The following is a 14,711-nucleotide window of genomic DNA, read 5'->3' as shown; positions in this document are numbered from 1 at the left end:
CTGAGAAAATTGGGAGAAAAATGGTGAAAGTTTGGGAGTAAAATTGGGGGAAAATTCTGAGAAAATTGGGAGAAAAATGGTGAAAGTTTGGGAGAAAAATTGGGGGAAAATTCTGGGAAAATTGGGAGGAAATTGGAGGAAAATTGGGGGAAAATTCACAGAAAATTGGGAGAAAAATGGAGAGAAAATTGGGGGAAATTCACAGAAAATTGAGAGAAAATTGGGAGAAAAATGGAGAGAAAATTGGGGGAAAATTCACAGAAAGTTCTGAGAAAATTGGGAGAAAAATGGTGAAAGTTTGGGAGAAAAATTGGGGGAAAATTCACAGAAAATTCTGAGCAAATTGGAAGAAAAATGGTGAAAGTTTGGGAGAAAAATTGGGGGAAAATTCTGAGAAAATTGGGAGAAAAATGGAGAGAAAATTGGGGGAAAATTCACAGAAAATTCTGAGAAAATTGCGAGAAAAATGGTGAAAGTTTGGGAGAAAAATGGAGAGAAAATTGGGGGAAAATTCTGAGAAAATTGGGAGAAAAATGGAGAGAAAATTGGTGGAAATTCACAGAAAATTGGGAGAAAAATGGTGAAAGTTTGGGAGAAAAATGGAGAGAAAATCGGGGGAAAATTCACAGAAAATTGGGAGAAAAATGGAGAGAAAACTGGGGGAAAATTCACAGAAAATTCTGAGAAAAATGGGAGAAAAATGGTGAAAGTTTGAGAGAAAAACTGGGGGAAAATTCATAGAAAACTCTGTGAAAATTGGGAGAAATTGGTGAAAATTGGGGGGAAATTGTTGAAATTTTTCTCCATTTTTTGCAGTGCCGGCGCCGCTGGTGAACAGCGGGGGCGTGGTGAAGATCGTGGTGCGCCAGGCCCCGCCCCCGGCCCCGCCCCCTCCCCCAGGCCCCGCCCCCTCCCCTCAGCCCCGCCCCCCCTTGCTGCGGGTGCTGCCGGCCGCCCCTCCCCCACCCCCGCCGAGCCCCGCCCCCCCCGGAGCCCCCGTGGGCGGAGCCACGGCCGAGGCAGGTGAGAGAAAACGCCCCAAAAATGCCCGAAAAATTCCAAAAATGGCGCCCAAAAAACGCCTCAAAACGGCCCAAAAATGGCCCCAAAAATGCCCAAAAAATGCCCCAAAATGGCTCCAAAAAATGCCCAAAAAATTCCAAAAATACGCCCCAAAAAATTCCTGAAATGGCCCCAAAAATGCCCCAAAATGGCCCCAAAAATGCCCGAAAAATTCCCAAAATGGCCCCAAAAAATGCCTGAAAAATGCCAAAAATATGCCCCAAAAATGTCCCTAAAACGACCCCAAAATGGTCCAAAAAAATTCCCCCAGTGGCCCAAAAAATGCCCAAAAACTACCTCAAAAATTCTCAAATCTGTTCCCAAAACGGCCCAAAAATTCCCCAAAATGGCCCCAAAATTTCCCAAAAAAATGCCCCAAAATGTTCAAAAAATGGCCCCAAAAATTCCCAAAATGATCCCAAAAAATTCCAAAACAAGTTCCCAAAATTTCCCCAAAATTCCCCAAAATGGCCCCAAAAAATTCCCCAAAATGTCCCAAAAATTCTCTCAAATTCCTTAAATTTTCCCCCAAATTTTCCCCCAGATTTCGCACAAAATAATCAAAATTACTCAAAAATATTCCCTAAAATTTGCCCAAAATTCCCCAAAATTTTCCCCAAATTCCTCACAAAATTATCAAAATTATTTCAAAATATTCCCCAAAATTTGCCCAAAATTCCTGAAATTTTCTTCTGAAATTTGCCCAAATTATCTCAATTTTTCCCCTTAAATTTCCCCAAAAATCTCCAAGTTTTCCCCCAAAAATTCCAAAATTTCATCCAAACTCTCAAATTTCCCAAAAATTTTTCTCCAAAATCCCCAAAATTTGTGACTTTTCCCAAAACTTCTCAATTTTCTTTAAATTCCCCCAAAATTCCAATTTTTTTTTTAAATTTTCCCCCAAAATTTGCCCAAAATCCTCCCAAAAATTCCAAAATTTGATCAAAACCCTCAAATTTCCCAAAAATTTTTCTCCAAAATTCCCAAAATTTGTTAATTTTCCCCAAAACTTCCCCAAATTTCACAAAATTTCCTCTCAGTTTTCTCTAAATTCCCTCAAAATTCCAAATTCCCCCTTAAATTTCCCCAAAATTTGCCCAAAATCCTCCCAAAAATTCCAAAAATTTTTCTCCAAAATCCCCAAAATTTGTTAATTTTTTCCAAAGCTTCACCAAATTTGCCCAAAAATTTCTCAATTCTCTTTAAATTCCCTCAAAATTCCAAATTTTTCCTTGAATTTTCCTGAAAATTCTTCAAATTTTTAAATTTTTTTTATTTTTTCTGTTTTTCCGCAGCCCCGCCCCCTCCCCCGCAGGCCCCGCCCCCGCCTAAGGAAGAGCCGGAAGTGACGTCATCGGTGTCCCCGCCCCCTCCGCAGGCCCCGCCCCTTCCGGCCCCGAGGCCCCTCCCCCTCCCCCGCCGGCAGCCGCCGCCCCCCCCGCGCTCCCCCTTCTACCTGGTGAGGGAAAATCGGGAATTCTGGGAAAAATTGGGAATTTTGGGAGAAATTTGGGGATTTTGGGGAAAATTTGGTAAAATTTGGGGGAAGTTTTGGGAGATTTTGGGGAAAAATTTGGTGAAATTTAGGGGAAATTTGGTGAAGTTTTGGGGAAAATTTTTGGGAGATTTGGGGGAAAATTTGGGGAACATTTTGGGAGATTTAGGGGCAAGTTTGGTTAAATTTTGGGGTAAAATTTTGGGGATTTTGGGGGAAAATTGGGTAAAACTTTGGTGGAAAACTTGGTAAAACTTGGGGGAAAATTTTGGAATATTTGGGGAAAAATTTGGTAAAATTTTGGGGGTTTTTGGGGAAAATTTGGCAAAATTTTGGGGGAAAATTTGACTTTTTTTTGGGGGAAAATTTGGGGGAAAGTTTTGGGAGATTGGGGGGAAAATTTAGGAAGAATTTTGTGGGAAATTTTTGGGAGATTTAGGGGCAAATTTGGTGAAATTTTGGCGATTTTGGGGGGAAATTTGGTAAAATTTTAGGGAAAAATCTGGTAAAATTTTGTGGGAAAATTTTGGGAGATTTGGGGAAAAACTTTGTAAAATTTGGGGGAAGTTTTTGGGATATTTGGGGGAAAATTTGGTAAAAATTTGGGGGAAAATTTTGGGAGATTTGCGGGAAAATCTGGGGAAATTTTGGGGGAAAATTTGAAAGATTTGGGTGAAAAATTTTGTAAAATTTGGGAGAAATTTTTGGGATATTTGGGCGAAATTTTGTAAAATTTGGGGGAAATTTTGGGGGAAAATTTGGTGAAATTTTGAGGGAAAATTTTGGGGAAAATGTTGGTGAAATATTGGGGTGAAATTTTGGGGTAAAATTTTGGGGCTTTTGGGGGAAATTTGGCAAGATTTGGGGGAAAATTTTGGGAGATTTATGGGAAAATTTGGGGAAATTTTGGGGGAAATTTTGGGAGATTTGAGGGAAAACTTGGTAAAATTGAAAACGGGAATTTTTCCCCGTTTTTCCCCCGCAGGAATCCCTGAAATCTTTAATTTTCGGGATATTTTCTCACGGATTTTTGTGGATTTTAGGGGCATTTTACCTCCGATTTTCACGCGGATTTCACCGTTTAAAATCCGATTTTTTTTCCCTTTTTACTCTGAAAAATCTCTGAAATCTCTTTAAATTTGGGACTGCTTTGGGATATTTTAGTTCAGATTTTCTAGCAGATTTTTGGGGATTTTAGGAGCGTTTTAACTCCGATTTTCACGCGGATTTCACCGTTTTAAATCCAAATTTTTCCCCTTTTTCCCCCCGAAATCTTCTTAAGTTTGGGATTTTTTGGGATATTTTAGTGCAGATTTTGGGATATTTTCTCACAGATTTTTGGGGATTTTAGGACCATCTTAACTCCGATTTTCACGCGGATTTCACAGTTTAAAATCCAAATTTTTTCCCCTTTTTGCCCCCGAAATCTCCTAAAGTTCGGGATTTTTTTGGGATATTTTAGTGCAGATTTTGGGATATTTTCTCACAGATTTTTGGGGATTTTAGGACCATTTTACCTCCGATTTTCACGCGGATTTCACCGTTTAAAATCGGAATTTTTTTCCCTTTTTCCCCCTAAAGTCTTTTTAAATTTGGGATTTTTTTGGGATATTTTAGTGCAGATTTTGGGATATTTTCGAGCGGATTTTTGGGGTTTTTAGGGGCATTTTAACTCCGATTTTCACGCGGATTTCACCGTTTAAAATCCAAATTTTTCCCCTTTTTCCCCCCGAAATCTCCTAAAGTTTGGGACTGTTTTGGGATATTTTAGTGCGGATTTTGGGATATTTTCGAGCGGATTTTTGGGGATTTTAGGAGCGTTTTAACTCCGGTTTTCACGTGGATTTCACCATTTAAAATGGGAATTTTTTCCTCTTTTTCCCTCTGAAATCTTTTTAAGTTTGGGACTGTTTTGGGATATTATAGTGCAGATTTTGGGATATTTTGGAGAGGGTTTTTGGGGTTTTTAGGACCATTTTAACTCCGATTTTCACGCGGGTTTCACCATTTAAAATCAGAATTTTTTCTTTGAGGAATGTGCGAAATCTTTCTAAATTTGGGATTTTTTAGGGATATTTTAGTGCGGATTTTGGGATATTTTGGAGTGGATTTTTGGGGTTTTTAGGACAATTTAACTCTGATTTTCACGCGGATTTCACCGTTTTAAATCCGAATTTTTTCCCCTTTTTCCCCCCGAAATCTCCTAAAGTTTGGGACTTTTTTGGGGCATTTTAATGCAGATTTTGGGATATTTTCTCACAGATTTTTGGGGATTTTAGGACCATTTTACCTCCGATTTTCACGCGGATTTCACCATTTAAAATCCGAATTCTTTCCCCCCAGAAATCCTTAAAGTCTTTTTAAGTTTGGGATTTTTTGGGATATTTTAGAGCAGATTTTGGGATATTTTAGAGTGGTTTTTCAGGGATTTTAGGACCATCTTAACTCCGATTTTCACGCGGATTTCACCGTTTGAAATCAGAATTTTTCCCCTTTTTTCCCCCGCAGGAATCGCTGGAATCGCGGCGGGCGCGGGGCCGGGCCGAGCGCCTGGAGCGGCTGCTGCGGCTGAACGAGCAGCGCTGCGGCCTCAGCCCCGTCTACGGGCAGGAGGTGCTGCGGTTCCTGACGCTGCCGCCCAGGGAGATCCACCTGGGCAGCGCCGTGCTCGGGGCCCCCCAGCGCCTGCAGCAGATGAAACCCATCCTCGACAGGTAAGGAAAGTTCCGGAATTTTCTGGGATTTTTTTCGGATTTTTTTTCCCATTTTTTGTGATTTTTTTGTGATTTTTTGTGATTTTTTGGCGATTTTTTTCTGATTTTTTGGGTATTTTTAGTGGATTTTTAGGTAAGTTTAGGTCAGGATGACACTCCCAAATTGGCAAAAAATTGGGGAATTTTTAGGAAATTTTTGGATTTTTTGGATTTTTTTGGAATTTTATGATTTTTTAGCGATTTTTAGTGTATTTTTGAAGTGGTTTTTTAGTGATTTTTAGGTAGGTTTTAGGTCAGGATGACACTCCCAGATTGGCAAAAATTTGGGGAGTTTTTAGGAATTTTTTGGGATTTTTTAGCTATATTTTAGGAATTTTTTAGAGAATTTTTAGGTATTTTTTGGGAATTTTTTCAGGAATTTTTTCAGGAACTTTTGGGGATTTTTTACGGATTTTTTTCAGAATTTTTTATGATATTTATCAGATTTTTTAGGATTTTTAGAGGTTTTTTTGGGGGATTTTGGGAGGATTTGGGCTGAGGTGCTGCGGTCCTGAGCTGCGCAGGAGTTCCCCTGGCAGCGCGTGCTCGGGCCCCACGTCAGCAGATGAAACCCATCCTCGAGAGAAGTCGGAAATTCAGGAATTTTTGGGGAATTTACATTTTTTCAGGTATTTTGTTTTTTGCATTTTCATTTTTGGATTTTTTGGGTATTTTTGTGTTCAGATTTATTGGCAATTTTTTAGGATTTTTTAGATTTTTGGATTTTTTGTGATTTTGTTTTGGCAATTTTTGTGATTTGTTTTAGTGTTTTTAGGTCAGATTGACACTCCAGATTGGCAAAAATTTGGGAATTTTTAGGAATTTTTGGGGATTTTTTGAATTTTTAGTGATTTTTGCGATTTTGTTGATTTTGATTTTGGTTTTTTAGTGATTTTTAGGCTGGTTTTGGGTCAGATTGACACTCCCAGATTGGCAAAAATTTGAGCAATTTTTAGGATTTTTTGGATTTTTTTAGGTATATTTTAAGAATTTTTTGAGAATTTTTAGGTATTTTTTTGGATTTTTAGGAATTATTTAGGAATTTTTGGGGATTTTTTACGGATTTTTCAATTTTAGAATTTTTTATGATATTTATCAGATTTTTAGTGATTTTTAGAGGTTTTTTGGGGTTGGCTGATTTTGGGGAGCGATTTGGGGCTGAGGTGCTGCAGTTCCTGACGCTGCCGCCCAGGGAGATCCCCTGGGCAGCGCCGTGCTCGGGCCCCCCAGCGCCTGCAGCAGATGAAACCCATCCTCGACAGGTAAGGAAACTTCCGGAATTTTTTGGGATTTTTTCATGGATTTTTTCGGATTTTTTTGTCGATTTTTTGTGATTTTTTGTGAATTTTTGGCGATTTTTTGAGTGATTTTTTGGGTATTTTTTAGTGATTTTTTAGGCAGGTTTTGGGTCAGATTGACAGTCCCAATTGGGAAAAATTTAGGAATTTTTTGATTTTTGTGGATTTTAGGATTTTTTGGTGAATTTTTACTGATTTTTTAGCGAATTTTTGTAATTTTTGTTGAATTTTTTGGTATTTTTAGGGATTTTTAGGTAGGTTTAGGTCAGATTGACACCCCAGATTGGCAAAAATTTGGAGCATTTTTAGGAATTTTTTTGGATTTTTAGCTATATTTTAGGAATTTTTTAGAGAATTTTTAGGTATTTTTTAGGAATTTTTTAGGAATTATTTTAGGAATTTTTGGGGATTTTATTACCGATTTTTTTCAGAATTTTTTATGATATTTATTAGATGTTTTAGTGGTTTTTAGAGGTTTTTTTGGGAGGATTTTGGGCTGATTTTGGGGAGCGATTTGGGGCTGAGGTTCTGCAGTTCCTGACGCTGCCCCCCAGCAGATGAAACCCATCCTCGACAGGATGGAAAGTTCTGGAAAAATTCAGGAATTTTTGGGGAATTTTTAGCATTTTTTTCTGATTTTTTCTGGGTTTTTTTGTGATTTTTCGGTGATTTTTTGTGAATTTTTTGGTGATTTTTGTGAATTTTTGGCAAGTTTTTAGTGATTTTTTGGGTATTTTTAGTGGATTTTTAGGTAAGTTTAGGTCAGATTGACACTCCCAGATTGGCAAAAATTTGGGGAATTTTTAGGAATTTTCTTTTTAATTTTTTGGGATTTTTTCTGATTTTTTTAGTGATTTTGGTGATTTTTTTAGTGTTTTTTAGCGGGTTTTGGGTCACATTGACACTGCCAGATTGGCAAAAATCTGGGGAATTTTTAGGAATCTTTTGGGGATTTTTAGTTATTTTTTTCAGGATTTTTTTGTGATTTTTTTGTGATTTTTTTGTGACTTTTAGGCGATTTTTTTGTGATTTTTACAGTGATTTTTAGGCAGGTTTTGGGTCAGATCGACACTCCCAGATTGGCAAAAATTTGGAGAATTTTAAATAATTTTTTTTTAATTTTTTGGGATTTTTTCTGATTTTTTTAGTGGTTTTTTATGAGTTTTTATTGATTTTTTTCTGACTTTTTTAGTGGTTCTTTAGGTAGCTTTTAGGTCAGGATGGCAGTTCCAGTTGACAAAAATTTCAGGAATTTCTTGGGATTTTTTTCTGATTTTTTTTTTGCGATTTTTTGTGAATTTTTATTGGTTTTTTTAGCGATTTTATTGTGGAGGTTTAATGTCATCATGGACCAGTCAAGTCCTTGAGGGAGATTCAGTTTCTTTGGACCATTCATGTCATTCTAGGGGGTCCTATCTCATATCGATGTTCCATGTGTCGCCCCCCATGCAGTGTCCCAATGTCACACGGACAAACAAGTCACTTAGAGGGGAACACTTTTTCGGACCATTCATTTTGCCATAGGATTATTCGTGTTCCTAGGTGCACACCCCTTTCTGTGTCCAGTGTCCCAAAGTTTTCCCCGATTTTTGGAGTGTCCCAATTTTCACCTATGGATGATTCAGTAGTTCATGGGAATCCAGTTTCTTGGACCATTCCATTTCACCATAGGGGTTTGTCTATTTTCCATATCGATGTCCCCATAGGTTGTCTCCAAGTGCACCTACCACTCAGATGTCCTAGGTGTCTCCAGTGTCCAGGGGTTGTCCATGTCCCAGGGGTGTCCCCAGTGCCACCATGGCCAAACCAAGTCATTAGGGAGAAACACTTATTCGGACATTCATGTCCCCATAGGGGTTGTTCACCCAGTTATCGATGTCCAGGTTCCACACCCATTTCTGTGTCCCAGGTGTCTCTAAGTGTCCCCATTTTGGAGTGTCCCCAATGTGCATGGACTGATCATGGCTTCATGGGGGCATCAGTTTCTTTGACCATTCATTTCCATAGGGGTGTCCTATCTCATATCGATGTCCCAAGTGTCCCAAGGTGCCACACCACTCAGTGGTCCAGGGTTTGTCCAGTTCCCCAGGGTGTCCATTGCACTGGACAGTCAAGTACTTTAGGGGAGAAACACTTACTTCGGACCATTCCATGTCCCCATAGGGGAGTGTCCAGCCCCCCAGTATCAAGTCCCAAGGTGCACAACCCATTTCTGTGTCCCAAGGTGTCCCAAGTTTCCCCCCGATTTTTGGGTGTTCCATTGTCACCTGGACCGATCAAGTCACTTTATGGGGTGATCCATTTTTCAGCCATTCATTTTCCTAGGGTGTCATCTCCAATATGATGTTTTCCCAAGGTGTTTCCACCATTTCAGTTCCAATGTCACCAGGACCAGTCCAAGTCACTTTGGGGGGATCAGTTTCTTTAGGACACTCCATGTCCATAGGGGGTGTCCAGCCCCCAATATCGATGTCCCAAGGTGCCACCACCCATTTTGTGTCCCCAGGTACCTGGTGACAATCCCGTGTGCTCAGAGTGTCCAGTGTCACACGACCATCCAAGTCATTTTAGGGGGGATTTCATGACTTAATGCCACAAACCCAAAATGGACTCCACCCCAGTATCGATGTCCCAAGGTGCCACCACCCATTCCATGTTCCCCCATGTACCTGTGACAATCCCATGTCTAAGGAGTGTCCCCAAGTGTCACCATGGACCGATCTAAGTGTCTCAGGGCAGATCCATTTCTTTGGGCCGTTCCATTTCCCCATAGGGGGTGTCCAGCTCCCAATATCGATGTCCCAAGGTGTTCACCCATTCATGTGTCCCAGTGCACCATGGACCAAACCAAGTCCTTAGGGGGGGATCCATTTCCTTTAGACCTTCCATGTCCCCATAGGGGTGTCCCCCCAAATCGTGTCCCCAAGGTGTCCCCAAGTGCCACACCCATTCAGTTCCATGTCACCATGACCAACCAAGTCACTTCAGGGGGGGATCCACTTTCTTTGGGCTTTCCACGTCCCCATAGGGGTGTCCATTCTCCATATCGATGTCCTCAAGGTGCCACCACCCCATTCAGTGTTCCCAGTGTAACCATGGACCAAACCAAGTCACTTTAGGGGGGATCTACTTTCTTTGGGCTGTTCCACGTCCCTATAGGGGTGTCCCAATGTTCTCGGTGATGTCCCCAAGGTGTCCTCGAGGTGGCACCACCCATTTCAGTGTCCCCAGTGTCCCCAGGGGTGTGTCCAATATCATCATGGACCAAACCAAGTCACTTTAAGGGGGGGATCCCATTTCTTTGGACCATTCCATGTCCCCATAGGGGTGTCCATATCTCCATATCGATGTCCCCAAGGTGCCACACCCGTTTGTTCCCCCCCAGTTCAGGTGCGTACCCCAAGGTGCCTCGCGGGCGTGTCACAAATGTCACCATGGACTGATCCAAGTCGCTTTAGGGGGGATCCATTTCTTTGGGCCCTTCCATTTCCCCATAGGGGGTGTCCCAATGTCCCCAAAGTGTCCCCAAGGTGTCAGCTATTCCATTCAGCATCCCCAAATCCCCATTTCAGTGTCCCCAATGTCCCCAAAGTGTCCCCAGTGTCACCATGGACCGCTCCAAGTCACTTTAGAGGGTGATCCAGTTTTTTTGGAACCATTCCCCAATGTCCCCTTTAGTGGTTCCCCAATGTCTCAGTGATGTCCCCAAGTGCCATACCACCCCATTTTCAGTGTCCCCAACATTCCCCATTGGAGAGTTCTAATCATCACCCATGGACCAAACCAAGTCACTTTAGGGGGGATCCACTTACTTTGGACCATTCCATTTTGCCATAGGGGTGTCCACCCCCACAATATCGAGTCCCCAAGGTGTTTCCACCCCATTTCAGGGTCCCCAATGCGCCATGGACCAAACCAAGTCACTTTAGGGGGATCCACTTTCTTTGGGCTGTTCCACATCCCCATAGGGGTGTCCATATCTCCATACTGATGTCCCCAAGGTGTTTCCACCCCATTTCAGTGTCCTCAATGTCACCATGGACTTGTCCAAGTCACTTTAGGGGGGAATTTCAGTCACTCCAATGCCACAAAGCCCCCAAAACCGAGGCTCCACCCCCCAGTATCGATGTCCCCAAGGTGCCACCACCCCGTGTTTGTGTCCCCCAGGTTCCAGGTGGCCGTGCCGCGGTGGCGTCCCGGGGGTGTCCCCAATGTCACCATGGACCGGTCCAAGTCACTTTAGGGGGGCATCCACTTTTTTGGGCCTTCCATTTCCCCATAGGGGTGTCCCAAGTGTCCCCAAGGTGTCCCCAAGGTGTCGCTATTCCATTCCAGTGTCTCCAAATCCCCATTTCAGTGTCCCCAATGTCCCCAAGGTGTCCCAAATGTCACCATGGACCGCTCCAAGTCACTTTAGAGGGCGATCCAGTTTTTTTGGACCATTCCATGTCCACATAGGGGGTGTCCCAATGTCATCAGTGATGTCCCCAAGGTGCCACCACCCCATTTTGTGTCCCCCCCAGGTTCCTGGTGACAATCCCAGTGTCCTCAGGAGTGTCCCCAATGTCACCATGGACCGATCCAAGTCATTTTAGGGGGGATTCCACTGACTTTAATGCCACAAACCCCCCAAAACCGAGGCTCCACCCCCCAATATCGATGTCCCCAAGGTGCCACCACCCCCTATATTTGTGTCCCCACAGGTTCCAGGTGGCCGTGCCGGCGGTGGCCTCTCGGGGGGTGTCCCCAATGTCACCGTGGACCGATCCAAGTCATTTTAGGGGGGGATCCATTTTCTTTGGGCCGTTTTATTTCCCCATAGGTGTGTGCATATCTCCATATCGATGTCCCCAAGGTGTCCCCAAGGTGCCACCACCCCACTCCAGTGTCCCCAGGGGTGTCCCCAGTGTCACCATGGACCAAACCAAGTCACTTTAGAGGGGGATCCACTTACTTCGGACCATTCCATTTTGCCATAGGGGGTGTCCAGCCCCCCAATATCGATGTCCCCAAGGTGCCACCACCCCATTTCTGTGTCCCCAAGGTGTCCCCAAAGTTTCCCCCCCATTTTGGAGTGTCCCCAATGTCACCATGGACCGATCCAAGTCATTTTAGGGGGGATTTCAATGACTCCAATGCCACAAGCCCCCCACAAGGGGTACCCAGGGGTGTCCCCAAGATGTCCCCAAGGTGCCACCACCCCATTTCAATGTCCCCCCAGGTACCTGGTGACAATCCCAGTGTCCTCAGGAGTGTCCCCAATGTCACCATGGACTTGTCCAAGTCACTTTAGGGGGGGATCCACTTTCTTTGGGCTGTTCCATTTCCCCATAGGGGGTGTCCCAATGTTCTCAGTGATGTCCCCAAGGTGCCACCACCCCATTTCAGTGTCCCCAAGGTGTCCCCAAGGTGCCACCACCCCATTTCAGTGTCCCCAACTTCTCTTGGAGGAGTTCTAATCTCACCATGGACCAGTCCAAGTCACTTTAGGGGGGGAACCACTTACTTTGGACCATTCCATTTTCCCATAGGTGGTGTCCAGCCCCCCAATATCGATGTCCCCAAGGTGCCACCACCCCCTGTTTGTGTCCCCGCAGGTTCCAGGTGGCCGTGCCGGCGGTGGCCTCCCGGGGGGTGTCCCCAATGTCACCATGGACCGGTCCAAGTCACTTTAGGGGGCAATCCAGTTTCTTTGGGCCCTTCCATGTCCCCATACGGGGTGTCCATATCTCCATATCGATGTCCCCAAGGTGGCACCACCGCATTTCAGTGTCCCCAATGTCACCATGGACCAGACCAAGTCACTTTAGGGGGGGATCCAGTTTCTTTAGACCACTCCATGTCCCCATAGGGGGTGTCCAGCCCCCCAATATCGATGTCCCCAAGGTGTTTCCACCCCATTTCAGTGTCCTCAATGTCACCATGGACCAAACCAAGTCACTTTAGGGGGGAATCCGCTTTCTTTGGGCTGTTCCACGTCCCCATAGGGGTGTCCATATCTCCATACTGATGTCCCCAAGGTGTTTCCACCCCATTTCAGTGTCCCCAATGTCACTATGGACCGATCCAAGTCATTTTAGGGGGGAATTTCAGTCACTCCAATGCCACAAACCCCCCAAAACCGAGGCTCCACCCCCCAATATCGATGTCCCCAAGGTGCCACCCCCCCTATATTTGTGTCCCCGCAGGTTCCAGGTGGCCGTGCCGGCGGTGGCCTCGCGGGGGGTGTCCCCATTGTCACTATGGACCGATCCAAGTCACTTTGGGGATCTAGTTTCTTTGGGCTGTTCCATGTCTCCATAGGGGGTGTCCCAATGTCCCCAAGGTGTCCCCAAGGTGTCGCTATTCCATTCCAGTGTCTCCAAATCCCCATTCCAGTGTCCCCAATGTCCCCAGGGTGTCCCCAATGTCACCATGGACTTGTCCAAGTCACTTTAGGGGGGGATCCAGTTTCTTTGGACCATTCCATGTCGTTCTAGGGGGTGTCCATATTTCCATATTGATGTCCCCAAGGTGCCACCACCCCATTCCAGTGTCCCCAATGTCCCCAGGTTGTCTCCAATGTCACCATGGACTTGTCCAAGTCACTTTAGGGGGGGATCCCGTTTCTTTGGACCATTCCACTTCACCATAGGGGGTGTCCAGCCCCCCAATATCGATGTCCCCAAGGTGCCACCACCCCGTTTCCGTGTCCCCCGCAGGTTCCAGGTGGCCGTGCCGGCGGTGGCCTCCCGGGGGGTGTCCCTGCACAGCGCGCGCCCCCCGCCCTGGGCGCAGCGGCAGCGGCAGCGCCTGGAGCAGCGGCTGCGGGAGGAGCTGCGGGCGCGGGGGGCGCTGCCAGCGCCGGGGCTGCACACGCAGTTCCCCGACCCCCGGCTGGTGCAGTACGACTGCGGTGAGGGGACTCTGGGGACAGTGGGGAAAAAATGGGGGAAAAAATGGGGAAAAAACGGCGAAAATTGGGTGGAAAATGGCGAAAAAATGACGAAAATTGGGCGAAAAATGGTGAAGAAATGATAGAAAAATGGGGGAAAAATGACATTGGGGACATTGAGACAAAATGGCGAAGATTGGGGGGAAAATGGAGAAAAAATTGTGAAAATTGGGTGAAAAACGGTGAAGAAATGGTGGAAAAATGGGGGAAAATTGGGGGGAAAATGACATTGGGGACATTGAGAAAAAATGGCGAAAATTGGGGGGAAAATGGAGAAAAAATTGTGGAAATTGGGTGGAAAATGGCGAAAAAATTGTGAAAATTGGGTGAAAAATGGTGAAGAAATGGTGGGAAAATTGGTGGAAAATGGAGAAAAAATTACATTGAGGATATTGGTAAAAAATATGAAAGAAAAAGGGTGAAAAAGGGTGAAAAAATGGTGAGAATTGGGGGAAAAATGACATTGGGGACATTGAGAAAAAATGGCGAAAATTGGGTGAAAATTGGGTGAAAAACGGTGAAAAAATGGCGGAAATTGGGCGAAAAACGGTGAAAAAATGGCGAAAATTGGGGGAAAAATGGTGAAAAAACAGTGAAAAAAAGGCCAAAATTGGGTGGAAATTGGGGGGGAAATGACATTGGGGACATTGAGACAAAATGGCGAAAATTGGGTGGAAAATGGCGAAAAAATGGCGAAAATTGGGTGAAAAACGGTGAAGAAATGATAGAAAAATGGGGGAAAAATGACATTGGGGACGTTGAGAAAAAATGGTGAAAATTGGGGGGAAAATGGTGAAAAAATGGCGAAAATTGGGTGAACAACGGTGAAAAAATGGTGGAAAAATGGGGGAAAAAGGACACTGGGGGCATTGAGAAAAAATGGCGAAAATTGGGTGAAAAACGGTGAAGAAATGGTGAAAAAAAGGTGGAAAATGGAGAAAAAATGACACTGGAGACATTGAGAAAAAATGGTGAAAATTGGGGGGAAAATGGTTAAAAATTGGGAAAAAAATGGGATTGGGGACATTGGGAAAAATGGTGAAAAATGGTGGAAAATTGGGAAAAATGGGATTAGGGACATTTTTGGGGATGATTTAATGAATTTTGGGGTAAAATCTTGGGGATTTTTTTGCATTTTTGGGGTTTTTTGGGGTTATTGGTGTCCCTCA

The 14,711-nt window shown here is 44.1% G+C and overlaps 1 protein-coding gene across 1 annotated transcript in view; it reads left to right on the top strand.

Annotated features, from left to right (window-relative positions):
* Positions 1 to 14,711, top strand: part of SRCAP (Snf2 related CREBBP activator protein) — a gene marked incomplete at its 3' end in the record, with an annotated part of 67,720 nt that overhangs the window by 37,156 nt on the left and 15,853 nt on the right. The window contains 4 exon segments of the mRNA XM_064700932.1: positions 817 to 1,023; positions 2,358 to 2,521; positions 5,066 to 5,271; positions 13,310 to 13,503. Of these exon segments, the coding sequence (XP_064557002.1) occupies positions 817 to 1,023; positions 2,358 to 2,521; positions 5,066 to 5,271; positions 13,310 to 13,503 (771 nt within the window).

The sequence above is a fragment of the Zonotrichia leucophrys genome, unplaced genomic scaffold (genome assembly GCF_028769735.1).
Source record: "Zonotrichia leucophrys gambelii isolate GWCS_2022_RI unplaced genomic scaffold, RI_Zleu_2.0 Scaffold_271_69955, whole genome shotgun sequence".
NCBI classification, from domain to species: Eukaryota; Metazoa; Chordata; class Aves; order Passeriformes; family Passerellidae; genus Zonotrichia; species Zonotrichia leucophrys.
Note: the sequence above shows the minus strand (reverse complement) of the source record. Positions and strands in the feature narration are given on the sequence as shown.